The sequence below is a fragment of the Medicago sativa genome, chromosome 1 (genome assembly GCF_051527215.1).
Source record: "Medicago sativa cultivar Bolivia chromosome 1, Bolivia_mono, whole genome shotgun sequence".
In the NCBI taxonomy this organism is placed as follows: domain Eukaryota; kingdom Viridiplantae; phylum Streptophyta; class Magnoliopsida; order Fabales; family Fabaceae; genus Medicago; species Medicago sativa.
In genome coordinates this window covers 77,123,014-77,142,561 of record NC_140749.1, presented here as the reverse complement: position 1 = coordinate 77,142,561, position 19,548 = coordinate 77,123,014, and the positions used below count along the sequence as shown (strand labels likewise).

At 33.0% G+C, this 19,548-nt stretch overlaps 2 protein-coding genes across 3 annotated transcripts; one reads left to right on the top strand and one right to left on the bottom strand.

Annotated features, from left to right (window-relative positions):
• Positions 1-49: 49 nt before the first annotated feature.
• Positions 50-3,310, bottom strand: LOC146957622 (uncharacterized protein OsI_027940-like). The gene is made up of 6 exons (XM_085737657.1): positions 3,142-3,310; positions 2,119-2,305; positions 1,665-1,818; positions 1,532-1,569; positions 1,393-1,447; positions 50-402 (listed from the first exon to the last, which is right to left on the bottom strand). Exons 1-6 carry the CDS (start codon positions 3,144-3,146, stop codon positions 290-292), a joined length of 552 nt encoding a protein of 183 aa, XP_085593783.1. The 5' UTR covers positions 3,147-3,310; the 3' UTR covers positions 50-289.
• Positions 3,311-12,190: 8,880 nt separating this feature from the next.
• On the top strand, positions 12,191-19,211 carry LOC146957621 (ABC transporter C family member 14-like). Of its 2 annotated transcripts, none has more exons than XM_085737650.1 (12): positions 12,191-12,296; positions 12,658-14,857; positions 15,116-15,436; positions 15,560-15,646; positions 15,733-16,362; positions 16,502-16,666; positions 16,773-17,067; positions 17,495-17,709; positions 17,825-18,130; positions 18,336-18,399; positions 18,507-18,746; positions 18,863-19,211. In XM_085737650.1, exons 2-12 carry the CDS (start codon positions 12,731-12,733, stop codon positions 18,961-18,963), a joined length of 4,551 nt encoding a protein of 1,516 aa, XP_085593776.1. In that variant the 5' UTR covers positions 12,191-12,296; positions 12,658-12,730; the 3' UTR covers positions 18,964-19,211. The 2 variants fall into 2 exon arrangements, with proteins under 2 accessions (XP_085593776.1, XP_085593768.1); XM_085737642.1 differs by having other exon boundaries at positions 12,191-12,393.
• The last annotated feature ends 337 nt before the right edge of the window (positions 19,212-19,548 follow it).

Sequence of the window (19,548 nt, the reverse complement as noted above, 5' to 3'; positions counted from 1 at the left end):
AGCAACGTGAAGGGCTTTTCTTTGGGAGCAAATAAGAAGTCCAAAAATATAGAAAATCCAGATACCGTGTCTTTCCTTCAATAAATAAACATCTCAATTGTACACTATCGTACTTCAACTTGAAGGAGCTTTCGCTGCCTCATCATAATACAAGCTAATGTTTAGGGACGCACAGATAGTGATATTAATATCTTAAACATCTACACCAAACGATACTACAGTCAGACTGAAACTTCAGTGCACATCTAAAAGCATTTTCCTGAGTATAAGATCTTAAACTGCAATGATATTATGTGCTTGAAGCAGCTTCCTGGACGGTGCTCTTGCCAGCTTGGTCTCCAACCGTGGAACCTCCCTCATTATCATTACCCTCTTGTTTTTCAGGTTTTGACGCTTCTTGCACTGCACAATTAGCAAACAGACATATTTAAGCCAACAATATGACAATTAAGTTCCTTAGGTCTACAGCTTGAGGCACTATAAACAACAGTAGGAATGTCAATTTTAACTTTTGGATAGAGTTTAAATTGTACAGTAAAATTCTGTACTGTTACTTAGTCATGCATTGCTGCAACATTACGAGTGACTTTTGAGATGAGTCGTAAGAGTCACTTAAACGGTAATAGATGGTGAAGGGACCGTTTGTTTAAGATTAAAGAAATTATGATACAACATTGCAGAGCTTTTTTTCAGTAGAAACTATGATCAAGATCAGATTTGGTGGGCCAGTTTAAAGCTATTCTATCACTCAGGAATCCAGAATGGTGCAACTGGGGGTAACACGGTAGCCATCCAGGTGGGGTAAGATATGATATCAAGCAGCCTCATGCAGGTAATCAAACCTGCGTAGGCTACTAGTTCACTAGAAAAACACTGAATTATTGAGTGTATGTTTCTCTTTTCAAAAGAATGACAATTATAAGTTACACATTGAATAACTTAATCAGTTTCACTGGTTAGTTCAATTCTTTACAAGCTACTCTCTAAGCCACTAGAAAAGCCACAAACTTTAGCCTAAAACATAGTTGCCCTACAGTCAATTTCAATTTTCCAAATGTCTACCAAAAACCATCTCATCAACTGAAATGAAATATTTAATTTTCCAACAAGAATAAATTAATACGGCCTACAGACACGCCCCTAAAAGTAAACCATTAGATATAGTGTCAGCCAGACACAAAAGATGAAACAGGAAACTACCATCAACCAATGCAAGATGAAAGTTTTCCCAAGAGTATCTTAAATAGCAGTAAACCACCCAATGTAATCTACAAATGCAAGAAGTACATGCCACAACATATGCATGTACCGTCAACCATGCTTTATAATAGTCAAGTACTTAAGACAGAGTAATTGTCAAAAGAATTAACACAATATGTGCAGCAGACTTACCTTCATCATCACCGTCGTCAAAATCCGCACCCACTGCATCATCACCCTCAAATTGCTGCAGCACAAAAATTAATTAGGACAAACAACATTACTAAGAGAAGGAGTTGAAACTGAGAATTAAACGAAAAACATTACATACCGAGAAATCCATCCCTCCCAAGTCCAGGTCACCGAGACCTAATAAACAGACAATCAGTTGATACGTAAAATAAAAATACCCTTTATAACTTGGAAAAACTAAGTAGCACAGTATTGTTTAAACGTGTACATACCCGCATCTTCATCTTCATCCACCCATTTATCCCAATCAACTTTCACATAATGTGGAGGCTTCCCTTCTGCTTTCAGTAACCTTTTCCACCATTCATCCTCTGCCTTTTGCACTACACAGAATATGCTTCTCACTCCTACGTTAATTTTGCTCTCCTGAAACAATAGCAGAGATTGATAAATAAACACATTGAGAAAATAAAAAACATTACAGTGCAAATGAAAGCATAACAGAAACTGTTACTTAGCGAAAAACATTAAAACCTTAACAAGAAAATTAGTTACAAAGAATATTGAAATTAGAATGAATATGAAACTAAGGACTGTTTAACAATGCCCATAAGTGCATGCATGTATTAGACAATGCCATGATTTAACTCATTGGAAAACGAATATAAACATTAACATTCTAAACTATGCGCCAATGCTATCCATGAATTAGAAATGTTTTCTCACCTCTACATTAACCTTGTCGAAGAGTGGCAACTGGAGCTCATAGAGGTGGTCTTCAGCACCAGCAGTGGCAGAAAAAGTCAAAACACCGTCTGGAGTAAGGTTCACTTTTGCATTTTTGGAATCCGGCAACTGAATCGTGACATAGACTTTGTCAGCCCTTTGAGCCCACTTGACCTCCGGATGACGACTGCATTCAAGCATTAGAAAATCAGATAGGAAACTAGTTTATTCACCCACCAAATCTTTTATCATAAACTGTGATGACATATTTTCTTGTACTACCCACCATGCCTAATTTTAACATAAAAATGAACAACGTTCACAAACAAAATATAATTTCCATGACTGTTCAATTAGCACTGACCATCAATTCTCATTCAATTCATGTAAAGGGCACCTTTGAATAGACACTAGAAAATAGTGATCGCATAATACCAAAATAAATTTAACAAAAATGTTTCATGGACAGCCAACTTTTCCTACACCTTCGACAAGTAGTTAATTGCATGCATAATTGTGGTTAACTCAGTTGAGTATATGGTTAACTTAGATCACACTGAAAATTGTGAAATTGGGGCTAGTAATGCATTTGAATTTGAATTAACTACAAGTTTGACCATAAATTGAATTAACCATCTACTCAACTGAACTAATTTCATCTATTTTAAACGTGATTAACCAGGTGTTGGAGGTGTGGAAAAAATGGGTGTCTAAATATCATTACTCTAAATTTAATGTCATCTATAAAACACCCCCAATTCTTGATAGTTACAATTCAGCATAGCAGCGTAGCTAAAACACAAACCATTTCAATTAAACTATTCACAGTTAGGATTTAGGAATGATACAAAGACATGCGATGCAATAATACACTGTTGTTTTCAGTTCCACCATATGAAACAAAAACACCTAATACAACTAAGCATCGAACATGAAACATATTAAAAAAAAAAAAAAAAAAATTGCATGCACTACTGAAAAATTGTAAAAGTGCAGGAAAAAAAACACAGAAATCATATTTACCTCATTTTTTGTTTGAGAGAAGAAGCTCTAACACCCTTGTCAGAGACAAAAGGAACCTTGTATGCGTTGTACCTCGTTTTGGGATTTTTTATGATGATGATGCGAGACAAAACCTGTTGTTTCCAGAATGTTCTTCGTTTAACATGAAGTGGAAGAAGCACAATGATCCAAACTAGATATTATGCAATCTTCGGCCCATTTTATTATTAAGGATAATAAATGCTACTTACACCCCCTCTTTATGCTTCATACACCACACATCCTTTTTTTTATTGCAAAATATTCCAATTCTGAAAATTTGATTTCCAGAATTAATATTTTTTTAGAATTCAAATTCAAATTAAAAAATAAAGTTAATAATTCATTACTTTGTCAGAAGGATCATTTTTTTGTCGTGTAGGACCAAAAGTAAGCAAATTTTGGTCTTGCAACTAAAATCGGTTACATGTTTGCCGGTTTTATGTGTACGCGAACCTTCAAAAGTAGACAGAATGTCACTATTTAACGTGAAGGGAAAAATCTATCTCTTCAAACTTTTCTTAATGGAATCTCTTCGAACTTAAAGACCTATTGATAATTAAGTAATCATAGTGTTTTTTTTGAAGTCAAAGAGTTTTTTCTTGGTTGTTGAAAGAATTAAGAAATCAAGGAGTTAAATGTTTTGGTTCGAATCGTGATAAGAGATAAAACAGTAATATAACAATTAACATATTTTTTTTTTTTGTACAATAGGAGAAGAAACACAAAAGGAGAACATAAAAACTATCTAGAAAAAGAAATCTTACTAGCACGAGTAGGCTAATTCTGGCTGAAGCAACTGCAATAAAACAATAGGTCTCATGGCTACCAGCTCCTAACTTAGCAACATAGTCGTCCCCTCCCGAAAAGTGTGATGCATGTGAACGTGTTCAGATATGCGTAGTGATGCCAATAATTGACGGGCCAATAATTGACGGGTTCAGATATCAATTTCATTGCGGTCTTTGAGTCATAATAACACCACAACTCTAATATATCAAACTCCCAAGCCATACATAACCCATGATAAATAGCCAATAACTCTGCATGCAGGATGTTAGAGAAGTCTATATTTCCAACAAAACCACGGATCCAAGAACCATCCTCATTCCTAAGCAAACCCCCAAAACCAGAGACACCGGGATTGCCAAGGCTACTGCCATCAACATTCAAAATCATGTCTTTACCACCCTTATTGTTCCACTTTATCACTCGCATGAGTGGAATTGGATGCTGCTTGAGGAAGCACTTAGCCAGAAGATTAGCTAGCATCGTTGTCCAAACACATTTGAATAGAAAAGAGAGAAAGACCCTCGTTTGTCATACACAAGCTATTCCTAGTGCGCCATAACCAACAACAAGCGAACATAAACATAAATCTAGAATGGTCATAAATACCATGACGCAGCCAAACATAAATATCATCCCCTTAAAAGAAAGATAAGTCAATAAAGCCAATAGTTTTCCAAAGACGAGTTGCAAAGTCGCAATCCCTAAGGCAATGGAAGGTAGTCTCAGCATCCTGATTACAAGCAAACATATGTTCATTTCGATCATACCACGATGGCACAACATCGACCTGGTAAGGAGAGAGTTATGTAACGTCGTCCAAAGAAAAAATTTCAATTTCTCAAGAGCAGTAATATGCCATAGCCACGTTCATGAGATGTTGTGTGTTAGATTACCAACAAATTCAAATTGGTTAAGCCAAAAATATTCATCCCTAGCTGAGTATAGGCCATTCAAATTTCATTTCCATGTGTAACAAACCCTCATCGTGGGATGTAGACACATAGGAATCGATTGCAAAAACTCCTTGACACCAATTGGAATATTATTATATAGCAAATTAAAATTCCAGGTTCCATCCACATAAACATCCCTCACTCGCATATGCAAATCATGAATGTCCACAAAGAAAACTTTTTCAGCTGATTTACATGTGCCCGACCAATTAGTGTACCAGAAGGAGTAGTTTCCATCGCCCAACCGAAATTCAAATCCCTCCCTCAGGGCCAAAAGCGTGTAACAATTAACATATTCATATTTGTTATTTTAAAAGTTTTTTTTTTATAAACAGACGAAATGACGATATCAATTAGAAACTCACACAAAATACATTTCTTCAGGACACCAAAATTATTAATTTTAGTTAATAATTAGTTTCTTTTGAAAGAAATATTTTGGAGTAATTAATATTATATAAATACTTTTCTAACCCTCTTTGATCAACTTTATTAAAATATATTTTTAGAAAACCTTAATTATGACTGAATTTTTTTGTCTAAAATAAAACACAACCACCAAGAACTACCCACTTTTGTATACTTCCTTCGTTCCTTTTTAAGTATATTTTTAGGGTGAATTTTTCGTTCATATTTAATTGTCTTTTGGTATTTTAAAGATACGATTTGTCAATTATACCCTTTGTCAATTACTCTTATATTTTTCAATAAAACTAATTAATGTTGTCTGTTTGGAAAATTAAAGTTTTTTTTTAAACAAAGTTTGTTTGTTTTTTTTTTAAACGAATTTTTTTTTCTTGTTATCTTTGAATTTAAACATGATGTAGAATATGATAAAAGTGATAAAGTAAACAAACATAAAAGATAAATATTGTACCAGTACCATTGTTGCTCTCTTATGTCTCCTCTTCTAAGTTATTTTCATTTGACTCCTTTATACCAAATATAGGTTGGTTTGTTAATGATGTTTCAACAACAATATTTAAATATGGTAAAGGAATAATCTCAACATTTAAATCTATGTCACACAGTGTGAATCTAGCATTGGTTGAAGCCACAATTGAAGCCTTAACATTGATCAAAGGAGTTGGAAGAAGGTTAATTTTTTCTTAACTTTTGATTAACGTGAAGTTGAAATAATTTTTATATTGACTTAAAATAATTAAAAAGATGTGCACAATGTTTAGAAAATTGACAATTGTTTTGTTGTGAGAGAGAGAGAGAGAGAGAGAGAGAGAGAGAGAGAGAGAGCAAAAAAATAGGAATTTGTTGGAGAAAAATATAATAACTGACAATTGTTTGTTAATTACGAAAGAAAGATAACATATTAAATTTATTGGAAAGATAAAGTGTGTGCAAAAAATTATGAATTTATTGGTTGTTTAAAATGAGGGTATAATAAAAAGAAAATGTGCAAAAATACACATAATAATTTGTTAAAATAGGTCCCAATAATTTTTTATTTTCAGAAATAAAACACAACTACCATAAATAGTTTATTTATTTCCCATATATTTTTTGATGGTGGTCGGAGTTTGAACTTCAGACCTTGCATATATTATGCATTGTCCTTACCAATTGAATTATTAATTTAATTAATGATATATAAAACATAATATGATATAAGAATTTATTAATCTGGATCGTCGACCATCATTTATATTCACGCGTTAAACTTAAAAGTAATTGACACGAATGAGATGTATTAAAAAAAATCAAAGTCGCAAATATAGAATAAAAGCAAGGCTTAACACGAGTTTATAACGATTGATACCTTCCTTACAATATGATTTTGTAAGGATTATAAGGTATGAAGTATGAGACTCACTTTAATTTAAACCAATAAAAAAAGTAAATGTTTAAAAGAATGTTAAAAATAGAGTGTTGTTATAACTGCTCTGTGCAATATAAAACCTAATATTCTTGCTCCACATATTTTTATTTTTCAACGAGAAATACTCTTTTCCTTCAAAAAAAAAAAAAACGAGAAATACTCTTACTTCCCCATTACAATTGCCTCAGGATTCAAATTAATCCCCCCAAAATAAAAGGTCTGAATCACATGTCGTATTCGTTAACTTGGCAAATAGCTCTCACATCCTTTGTTTGCTTACAGAATCTTATAAACTGGTCCACGGACTCCACGCACGCCAGAATGCGAAAGTTGCTAATAATTAGATACAAGTAGTGATTGTTCTTTCTCTCAAAAAAAAAAGTAGTGATTGTTCTAAAATTTGCCAATGAATGTGGACTCAAACAACCATCATAAATGCAATGTTGATGAGCATAAGTATTGTTCCAATACGACATAAGAAATAAATAATACAAAAAGTGACTAGTTGGATGAATAATAATGAATACGAAAACTATAACAATTTCATCAAAAATAAAATAACGAATACGAACTCTACACGTTTCAACACACACACACATATATAACTACTGTATTGCTTGTTCGAAACATTGATGTTGACGGAGGTTTTCGTAAAAAAAAAGTTATTGAGGATAGATCCTCTAATCTCGAATATAAGTAAAAATAGAGTTATACATTCTCTGGTCACTATTATAAGCAAAACTTTGCATTTTAAATTCATTCATTAAATGATGTATGTAGTCTATAATAAAGACCATATATATTATTAATTGAATGTATCTAAAATGCAAAATTTTGCTTATAATAATGACCGGAGGGTGTATTTGTCAATTTCAAATATAAGCAAAATTTAACTAATTCAAATATATTTAGTGTATGTTTGGTTTTGCATTGACGAAAATTGATTTTTAGTTAATTGATTATGTTTGAAAGTGAAATGAAGATAAAATTATAGTATACTATGTTTGAATATACTTATGTAAAAGCGAGTTGAACAATGAATATGTGTATTGAAATCAGCTTTGAAATCAAAAATTTCAATTACTAACTTCAAGTTGAATCAATTCTTTAAAAAAAATCAATCATATTTGAGAGCAATCAAACATGTTAAAATCATTTTACGCCTTTAAAATCAATTTTACTCCCTCTAAAATGAAATGCATACACTAAATAGTAATATTTTCCCCTCTAGAGTAGTGACATCACCCAGCCCCTAGAAGCCATTACATGTAAGGGTTGCATCATTATTTGCTTTAAGAAAGAATAGCAAGTAGGGACGACAATTGGACCCGGATTCGATGGGTACCCGCAATGAGTATGATAAAATTCTGCTTTCATGGGTCTGAGTTTGGGTATGGGTAATTACCCGCAAAATTAAGTGGGTATGGACGCGGGTAAGTGTACTACACTGTCCAGACCCACAACCTGCATACACATATTTATACAATTGTGTGGCTAAAATAATAGTGCCAAAAAACTTCATTAAAAATAATAATTTTAGTACTTTTATTAAGGTTAGTTTTATTAATTCAAGTTCATTTGTACCTTAACAATTGTTAATTGAAACAAAATAAGCTTTCAACTTCCTCTAACATTTCATTCTAATGTACATCATCCCTATGTAAAAAAAAAAATGGAAAGATTTTGATGTGACTATAGCTACATCAAGCCATATAATAGACCTGCCCATGGAATCATCCCACTCTATATTTTCATTCTAAATAAAGTATTGGCAGTCTTAACAAAAATGATTAAAGTGATCACATTTGTGGATTGATTCTACTTTTCTTTTTGTCAAATAGACATTTAACCACAATATTATCTTAATATAGTGAAATTACAACATAGTCATTGATTGTATATTTCTTTAATCAAAATAGTCCATGAGAAAAACAAATGCTCCTATTTTTAAGCAAGAAATGCTTACATCATTCATGCCTACTTTTCGTTTTAACCCTAAGTGTGTTAACTCACTATGCTTCAACCTTCCAAAGACACAGAGTTAAAAGAAGCATTTTAACGTCAAACATTATTTTGAATGATGAAGTGCACAATTAAAAGCTATCTTATAATTTCGATGTATTGAAAGACAAATATGACTAATTGTTATACATTTATGGACAAAAATTACTATTTTTATCTATAACTTTGTTATACCATTCCTTCAAAAAAGAAAAAAACTTTGTTATACTCCCTCCGTCCCGGAATAACTGACCCATTTTCTAAAAAAAAGTGTCCCAAAATAACTGACCCATTTCAATTTTCAATACAACTTTCATCATTCCCAATACAATATAACACTAAATAATATTACTTTTATCATTCCCAATACAATATATTCCACTTTCCCCTTTATTTATACACTTTTCTTAATCTGTGTGAAAAACCAAAGTAGGTCAATTATACCGGGACGGAGGTAGTAGTAGTTATAAGGATCTGGAAGACTGAAAAATATTGATTGTTCATAAAATTTTCCACATAAGAATATACTATGTCATGTGTGCATACAAATACAATACAACAGACAAGTCTGAGTCTGATTAAGTCTTTTCAATAGCGATATATAAATTGAATATCAAAAAGTATTCTTATAAAAAAAAAACACAATAAAAAATTAGAGTTAAGCGATAAATGAATTCCATTAAAAGACGAATCATAAAAAAAAAATCAAATTTAATTTACAGGTGAAACAATGATTAGACTATACTTATTTCACAATCATACTCTAAATTTTCAGGATCCCTTTCGCGTGGAAATAAAAATATTAACACAAAAACAATATACAAATAAACTCATCTTTCAAAAAATAAAAAGTTAAATAAAAAAACTCACATGACAGTTTCTCCAAAGCCGGTTGATTTTGGACCAACTCTTTCTTGTCTTTTGTTTACCATTCGACCAATTCAATCCATGCCACCGTTTTCTTATCTTGCTCACCACACATTTTGATTTTAAATTTTAATTCTTGTTAACCGGTGCCTCTGGGGCACTGGTTAAGTAAACAAATATAGTAATATTTACCTTAAAAGTTGTGTAATCAATGCATTAAAAGATTAAAAAGTGTCTTTTTTTACTTTCACTTTCTTCTTTTAGCTTCCTTAACAAGTGCTCCGGAGGCACTCGTTAACATTTTCCAACATCAATTCACAAACAACATTACATGTTTTCCATGAATATTGGTGTTTTATGACATTGTCTAACATTATATCTTATTTTATTTCATTGCATGAATTCGTCTATGGTCAAGGTAATTGATCTTCAACTTTTTTATTATCAAAACAAATAAATAAAATTGAGCTTCAACTTTATAGTAGTGTTTACTAGTATAAATAATTTTAGCATGAATTATTCATTGCTCTCCAAATTCAAACAAAGGGAATTTGCATCGAGTTTCCTTTGACTATATAGCATTCTTAGACGTTGATATTGACTATTAAAATGGAGGAAACTCACATGTAGCTTCAAAAGACAAAGTTCTCCACTATTATACTATTTTAGTAGTTTTTGGTTTGTTTTTCTTATCTCAGTTTATGTCATCATGGCATGTTATTTCTCGTTGACTAAGCTTCATCACAATATTTCTTTTAAATGAATGAATGGCAATATTTTTTATGTAAAGCCGCCTCAGATTGCAATACTTTAATACTATAGACCATAGTATGGGTAGGTGGAACCAGTGTTGTCGCTAAAATTTATTGAAGTACGAAACTTCTTATATAAAATTTTCTCCTTACGAATACAACTTTGTCTTATTATAATAAATAATAAATTTTTATTATTTATTTACATAAACTCAAAAATAATTCTATTCAAACGAAAACTCAATGTAATTGCTAGTTTTTATTGAAGTACGAAAGGTCTTAATATAAAATTTCTTCTTATGTATACACAATCTTTCTTATATGAATAAAAAAATCATACTTAAGATTATGAGATCTCATACACGAAGATTTTAGTATTGTTGAATATTTTGACAAATGGGTATTGATAACTAATGTCTGGAGGTAATGTATTCCACTTGACATGTGTTGCATCATCCTTCAAAAAAAAAAATGTGTTGCATCATACTATGTGTATAAGAATATTAGTTGATTTATTTAGTGTGCAAAACACATGTAATATTTTTTTTTTAAAACGAAAACGCATGTAGCATTTTTATCTTTATTTTTTTTAGGAAATCTCTATTTTTATTTTTTTATCACATTTCTTTTTTTCATATGTAGATATTTTAACGCACGGTTTGACAGTTAAATCAATATTTTTTCTTATTGTAGAATGTTGTTTAAAATAAAGGGTTATGCTAACAAATGCTCTAATGACATTGTTTATGAAATTTATTAAAAGAAATTGTAACTTGAAAATATAAATCATATACATATAAAAGTAATAATTACACAATTTTTTATACAAAAGTTATTACTTTTGGTTGCTTAAACAATGACTCAATGCACTTGTTAGCATTTTTCCTAAAATAAATCATTTTAGTATAAAAATTGTCTTATTTTAATTGCCGTTTTATGATATCAATCTCATGTTGATTTTTTTTATTCTACTATGTAACAACTATTTTTTTTCTTGAAAAGACTCATAAATTATATTAATAAATACCATCAAAGACATACGGTGTACTAATGAAATACAACAATTAGTCCTTGTGAGCTTAGCTCAGTTGGTATGGACAATGCATAAAAATATGCAAGGTCCAGAGTTCGAACCCCGGCCGCCACAAAAAAAAAAATACAACAATTACAACTTACCAAGCATACAATCAAAGTCAATGTGGCAACAAAGTCAATGTGCCAACAAAAAAAATAACGCTAAGGACCATGCTCCTCTCAATTTTTTTTTTTAGGAATGCTTCTCTCAAAATTTTAAATTCAATTCTTTTTTTGAAGTCAATTTCGATGAACTATTTTAACTTCTTAAAAAAAAACACTCAAGCTAAGGATCCCTAACACATACTAACATAAAAAGATATCTAAGTTAATGAAGGATAATTTTAAAAAGGAAGTAATAATTCTTATAAAACCAACAAAAATATATTTTTCTTAATTTATGTGTCATTTACTAAAACAAATTAACAAATTATTTAGTATATAAAAAACATCTGATTTCACCTCAAGAAAAAACATCTGATTTAGTTTTTTTTTTTTTGAAGGGAACATCTGATTTAGTTTTATATGTTTTTAATACATAATTTTATATTCTAGACAAAAATTTATATTCTATTTTTAATATTTATTAAAATAGTGTAGTTTTAATGTTTGATTCATGTATTTCTTCAAAAAAAAAAGTTTGATTCATGTATTATAATTGTCATTTTCTTTTTTGAGGAAATATTGCTGTCATTTCTAATTAAATAAAACGAAATAAATTTAATATATTTAAAGCTATCTCCTTAAGAGAGGAAGAGGTCCTAAGAAGTTTATTCCTTAGTGAAAAACTGGTTAGAGGAGCTTAATCCTCCTCAAGAAACCAGAGGCCATAGGAGAGGCACATCCTTCAACAGTTCCACCTTTGTAAGTTGTATTTTTTCTGGATTCGTGGTGTCATAAAATTGTTGTTATAGTGAAAAAAAAAAAAAAAGAACAGACACAAAAACAAAAGTACTAAAAGGTATAAACATTTTTTGAGCTACATGCCATGTCGTTTCTTCAACATAGAACGTGTTTCTAGCAGAATTTTGATCTCTCTACTTTTCATGCTTTATCATCATTTGTTTTTTTGTCTTCATTTTAATCAACTTGTCCTTTATATGTTTTTACAACCTTATTGTTTTTGTTTTCATCACCTTTTGCCTTATCATCATCATTGTTATTGTGTTACACGTTCATTATTATTTTGTCACAAGCATGATGATATTGTTTGTGATTCTTTCAGGGTATGTGGTGGAGAAGAAGCAAGATTATTGAAGATATTCAAGAGATTGATTGATTCCACAAAAAACACAAACATGTCTTCTTTAGATTCAACTTGGATCACATCTCTTTCATGTTCACCTTCTTCAGGTGATGCTGCTGCTGCTGCATATGCATTACCTCAATGGTTGAGATTCATTTTCCTCTCACCATGTCCTCAAAGAGCTCTTCTTTCAGCCGTTGATGTCTTACTCTTGTTTACTCTATTAGTCTTTGCCATCACAAAGCTCTATTCTAGGTTCACTAGTTCCAATAGAACCAACTCAGAAGAAATCAACAAACCCCTTATCAGTAACACAAGAGCTTTGAACACAAGAACAACTCTATGGTTCAAGCTAACTCTAATTGCAACCATTGTTTTAACTGTATTGTATACTGTTGGTTGCATTTTAGTGTTTAGCAGTTCCAATGTTGAATTACCATGGAAACAACTTGATGGACTCTTTTGGGTTGTTCAAGCAATAACTCAATTAGTCCTTGCAATCTTAATCATCCATGTCAAAAGATTTGAAGCTGTTGTTCACCCTTTATCGCTTCGAATTTATTGGATTGCGAATTTCGTTGTTGTTGCTTTGTTCACTGCTTCTGGTGTTATACGTTTGGTCTCTTTGGAGGGAAATTACTTTTTCATGGTGGATGATGTTGTGTCTTTTGTTTCATTACCTTTTTCACTTTTTCTGCTTTGTGTTGGTGTTAAAGGTTCCACTGGTGTTATTAAGTCAAGAGAAGAATCTCAATTGGTTACTGATAATGACGAGGAGACAAAACTAAATGGTTATGATGATCATGGTTTGAATAAACCAAATGCTACTACTGGTTTTGCTTCAGCTTCTCAGTTTTCTAAGACCTTTTGGATTTGGTTAAACCCTTTGTTGAGTAAAGGGTACAAGTCACCGCTTAATATTGATGACGTTCCATCCCTTTCTCCACAGCATAGAGCTGAGAGAATGTCTGTTATCTTTGAATCAAAATGGCCTAAATCGGATGAGAGGTCGAAGAATCCAGTAAGAGTCACGTTGCTTCGGTGTTTCTGGAAGGATATAATATTCACTGCTTTTCTTGCTGTCATTAGGCTATCTGTTATGTTTGTTGGACCCGTTTTAATTCAAAATTTTGTTGATTTCACTTCTGGAAAAGGTAGTTCTGTGTATGAAGGATACTATCTAGTGATGATTCTTGTTGCAGCAAAATTTGTTGAAGTTTTGACAACTCATCACTTCAACTTCAACTCTCAGAAACTTGGAATGCTTATAAGATGCACTCTCATTACTTCTTTGTATAAAAAGGGGTTGAGGCTATCTTGTTCTGCAAGACAGGATCATGGTGTTGGTCCTATTGTGAATTACATGGCTGTTGATACACAACAATTATCTGATATGATGCTTCAGTTACACGCCGTTTGGATGATGCCGTTTCAAGTTGGTATTGGTTTGTTTTTGCTGTACAATTGTCTCGGCGCTTCCGCACTTACCGCGCTTGTTTGCCTTCTTCTTGTTATCGTGTTTATCGTGATAACAACTCGACAGAACAAAAACTACCAATTTCAGGCGATGATAAGCCGTGATTCGAGAATGAAAGCTGTGAATGAGATGCTTAATTACATGCGTGTTATCAAGTTTCAGGCATGGGAGAATCATTTCAACGATAGAATCTTGAGTTTCCGTGGGTCCGAATTCGGGTGGCTATCGAAGTTTATGTACTCGATTTGTGGCAATATCATTGTGTTGTGGAGCTCTCCTATGTTGATATCAACTCTCACTTTTGGCACCGCGCTTTTGCTTGGAGTTCGACTTGATGCTGGAACTGTTTTCACTACAACGTCTGTGTTTAGGATTCTGCAGGAACCTATTAGGACTTTTCCTCAGTCAATGATATCTCTTTCACAAGCATTAGTATCACTTGGGAGGTTGGATAGGTACATGTCTAGCAGGGAACTGAGCGACGATTCAGTTGAGAGAAATGAAGGGTGTGATGGAGTAATTGCTGTGGATGTTCAAGATGGTACCTTTAGTTGGGATGATGATGGCCTAGAACAAGATTTGAAAAATATTAATTTGAAGGTCAATAAGGGAGAACTCACAGCTATTGTTGGTACTGTAGGGTCTGGCAAATCTTCTCTTCTTGCATCAATTCTCGGTGAAATGCACAGAAATTCTGGAAAGGTATCGTCATTTTAAGCTTACAATTTAGAAATAAGGGCCGCAAATATATTTAGGCCATTATTTTGTTTACTATGAGTATACTAATTTGTAGAACCAAAGTTCGAATTCTTGCTGAAATAATCCTTGACCAGCCTTTACTCACCTCCTGGCCAAACTCCAGATTACCAAGGCTTCTTTCCTTGAGAGCCGGAGGATTAAGAACTTAAGATAAAAAATGGGCATACTAATTTGTAGCTTGATTATTTATTTTGTACACAGGTTCAAGTTTGTGGGAGTACTGCATATGTTGCGCAAACTTCTTGGATTCAAAATGGGACAATTGAAGAGAACATTCTGTTTGGTTTACCAATGAACAGACAAAAGTACAATGAAGTTATCAGAGTTTGTTGCTTGGAGAAAGACTTAGAAATGATGGAATATGGGGATCAGACAGAGATTGGAGAGCGTGGCATAAACCTCAGTGGCGGTCAGAAGCAGCGTATACAACTTGCACGAGCTGTATACCAAGACTGTGACATATATCTTCTTGATGATGTCTTCAGTGCAGTTGATGCTCATACCGGCACAGAAATATTTAAGGTCCTTATCCTCTCACCCTTTCTGTTAATGCTTCCTCATTCAGCATTATTTACACCGTCAATTTGTCATAATCATTGGATTACTAAAAATATTTCACTTCACTCATATTTAACTTTTATACAGGAATGCGTGAGGGGAGCTCTAAAAGGCAAGACCATTGTTCTTGTAACACACCAAGTAGACTTCTTACATAACGTGGATCGTATTGTGGTAAGTCTCTTTTTTTTTTTCAATCATGTGTGTGATTCTTGGTGAATGATGAGTTCTAACATGTATATATATTTGTTTGCAAATAGGTGATGAGGGATGGAATGATAGTTCAATCGGGTCGGTACAATGACTTACTTGATTCTGGATTGGATTTTGGTGTTCTGGTAGCTGCGCATGAGACATCTATGGAACTAGTAGAACAAGGCGCGGCCGTGCCTGGTGAAAATTCGAACAAACCAATGATATCTAAGTCAGCGTCTATTAACAACAGAGAAACCAATGGTGAAAGTAATTCTCTTGACCAGCCTAAATCTGCTAAGGGAAGTTCAAAACTTGTCAAAGAAGAGGAAAGAGAAACTGGTAGAGTTAGCTTCAATATCTATAAACTCTACTGCACCGAGGCTTTTGGATGGGCGGGAATTTTAGCAGTGCTCTTTCTTTCTGTGTTGTGGCAAGCGTCTATGATGGCTAGCGATTATTGGCTTGCATTTGAAACCTCAGTCGAGCGAGCTGATGTTTTCAATCCTATCGTGTTTATTTCTATCTATGCAGCTATTACTATAGTTTCAGTTATTTTGATAGTGGTGAGATCCTATTCTGTAACAATCTTTGGGTTAAAGACAGCACAGATTTTCTTCAATCAAATTCTTACTAGCATCTTGCATGCTCCCATGTCTTTCTATGACACCACTCCATCAGGGAGGATTCTAAGCAGGGTAAGATAATTAGTGTCATATTTGAAATAACCTAATAAACTAATTCATATTAATATAAACTTTTACATTAGTGTCATATTTCAAATATGCGTGTATAATTATAACTTTTTTTATTTATTTTTTTCTTGAACTTCCACAGGCGTCCACTGATCAGACCAATGTTGATATCTTCATCCCTTTGTTTATCAATTTTGTGGTGGCCATGTATATTACAGTGATCAGTATCGTCATAATCACATGCCAGAATTCTTGGCCAACGGCTTTCTTGCTAATTCCTCTTGTTTGGTTGAACATTTGGTACCGGGTATGAATACTCACTTGTTTCACAGATTAAATCCATTATAGGACTCAATATATCTCATGCACATTATGCTAACAATTGATATATTTTTTTCCTTTTGGTTTTGCAGGGTTATTTTCTTTCTACGTCTCGTGAATTAACACGTCTGGATTCTATTACAAAAGCACCTGTCATTGTTCATTTCTCCGAAAGCATTTCTGGGGTCATGACAGTCCGCGCATTCAGAAAACAGAAAGAATTTCGTTTAGAAAATTTTAAAAGAGTGAACTCTAATTTGCGAATGGATTTCCACAACTATAGTTCCAATGCGTGGTTGGGTTTCCGCTTAGAATTGCTTGGAAGCCTGGTTTTCTGCCTTTCGGCTTTGTTCATGATCTTGTTACCCAGCAATATCATAAAACCAGGTAAGCTACTAAAAGTTGATTTGTATAATGGTTGCCTTGTCATAAGCCATGAGGCTAGTACTTTTTTCAAAAATCAAATAGCAGATAGTTTAGGGTTCAATCCATGCAACCAACATTTCCCCCTCCTCCTAATAAAACTAACTACTAACATTTGCCTATCAAAAAAAGAAAAGAAAAAGTTTGTGGTCATTAATTGCTCAACTATAACATGCAATGTCTGTAGATACATTGTCCAAAATACAAGTAGATTGGAATATATATTATATAATGTATCTTGGATAATGATGACTGCCGTGTCTTGAAGTGAAGTAAAAGTTTGTATGGCAATAAAAACTTACAAATGACTAAAATGTATCTTGGAATGATATTTATATTGCAATAAAATTATTGAGATGATGAACTGACTGGATTGTTGTGCTTAATGTAGAAAATGTTGGTTTATCTCTATCTTATGGATTGTCGTTGAATTCCGTGCTGTTTTGGGCTATATACATGAGCTGTTTCATTGAAAACAAAATGGTATCTGTTGAGAGGATAAAACAGTTCTCAAATATTCCATCAGAAGCAGCATGGAACATTAAGGATCGCTCGCCTCCTCCAAATTGGCCTGGTCAAGGCCATGTTGATATCAAAGACTTGCAGGTATCTACAATAGTACTAAATTGATTATTTCCTGTGATAAAAATATACATTCTAATGGCAGTGATATATTTTGTCAATATAAATATAATTTATAAATTAAACTTCTGTCAAACAGGTCAGATATCGTCCAAACACTCCTTTGGTTCTTAAAGGTATTACTTTAAGCATTAGTGGAGGAGAAAAGGTTGGTGTTGTTGGTCGAACGGGGAGTGGAAAATCGACTTTGATTCAAGTTTTCTTCAGGCTGGTGGAACCTACTGGAGGGAAAATAATCATTGATGGCATTGACATATGTGCCTTAGGACTTCATGATCTCAGATCTCGATTCGGTATCATCCCTCAGGAGCCTGTCCTTTTCGAAGGAACCGTCAGAAGTAACATTGATCCAACTGGACAGTATACAGATGATGAGATATGGAAGGTAATTAAAAATTCCATCACTGTTTTTGTAAAGTCTAAATCTTTGCTTGACTTCACTGATATAATATGACATATATCATATCAGTGATAAGTTATTGGGCTGAGTAACTCTGAACTGAATTACTCCTGAACTAACTTGATCCTTCAGATGTAGTTTTCGGCATCATTGGAAAATAGTCTTAATTATAAGCCTTGTATTGTTGCAGAGTTTGGATCGTTGTCAACTAAAAGATACAGTGGCGACAAAGCCTGAGAAACTTGACTCGTTAGGTATAATTGAAAGCTCTTACCATTTATTTTCCTTGAACTACTTGAATTTCACTTTCATGATTATTCCATTTTTCTTTATACTAATGGCATGCCAATGTTATTTATAGTTGTTGACAATGGAGATAACTGGAGTGTGGGCCAGAGGCAGTTGCTTTGTTTAGGGAGAGTTATGCTTAAGCAAAGCAGACTGTTATTTATGGACGAGGCTACAGCTTCTGTCGATTCTCAAACCGATGCTGTAATTCAGAAGATCATCAGAGAAGACTTCGCGGCTCGTACCATCATCAGCATTGCTCATAGGATACCAACAGTCATGGACTGCGATCGAGTGTTGGTTGTAGACGCAGGTAACAATATACAATTCACTTAATTGAATGCATAGTCAGTGCATAGTTATTAAACTTTAATACTATTTTGCAATGTATAGCAGGCTAAATTTGGTTGGTTTGTTTTATGTTAATAGGGCGTGCGAAAGAATTCGACAAACCTTCAAACTTGCTCCAGAGGCAATCGCTCTTTGCAGCTTTGGTTCAAGAGTACGCCAACCGATCTACTGGACTATAACCAAACTCCAGCTCTTCTCCACCATCGACAATAACATAACTTCCTTAAGTATTGCATGGAGTAAGATGGTTATTTGTTGTAGAAAGGAAACACAACTTTTGTAGAGAGGTTCAGTTCACTGTTAAGGCAGCATTGTAAAATGATGTAATGATGAGCTGATTCATTTCATTGCCGGTGTATTTTGACCATGAAGTGTGTGTGCAACGCTTTTAGATGGTATTATAATTACACTCGGTTAAAGACTTAAAGTAGTGTTAGTAGTAGTACAAAAATGTAGCGATAGAAGCTTCTGATTTTATTAATACTGCATCCAAGTGCAATGGCTAAGAAGTTATATGACATTATATATTAAATAATTTGGCACATTTGAAATTTTTTAATATTATATCTCCTTTCAAAATCTCATAAACCTTCGTTACAATTTCTATAAATTAACCTTAAACTATTTTACATTACATTTTTATTTAATTTTTATAGTTAATTTTGTTGGTGATTTTCAAAATAATGGAATCACTTTAGAACCAAAAGTTGTAACTCTTCATGGGAATCATTCATATACATTGGAACTTTTGGCAAAGAGATGCT

Coding starts and splice junctions, on each gene's coding strand:
- LOC146957622 (XM_085737657.1), bottom strand. Junction 1,819..2,118: donor TCGACAAGGTTAATGTAGAG/GTGAGAAAACAT, acceptor CTATTGTTTCAG/GAGAGCAAAATTAACGTAGG. Junction 1,448..1,531: donor TGGGAGGGATGGATTTCTCG/GTATGTAATGTT, acceptor TTTGTGCTGCAG/CAATTTGAGGGTGATGATGC.
- LOC146957621 (XM_085737650.1), top strand. CDS start 12,731: ATGTCTTCTTTAGATTCAACTTGGATCACATCTCTTTCATGTTCACCT. Junction 15,437..15,559: donor CCGGCACAGAAATATTTAAG/GTCCTTATCCTC, acceptor ACTTTTATACAG/GAATGCGTGAGGGGAGCTCT. Junction 17,710..17,824: donor TTGATATCAAAGACTTGCAG/GTATCTACAATA, acceptor TCTGTCAAACAG/GTCAGATATCGTCCAAACAC.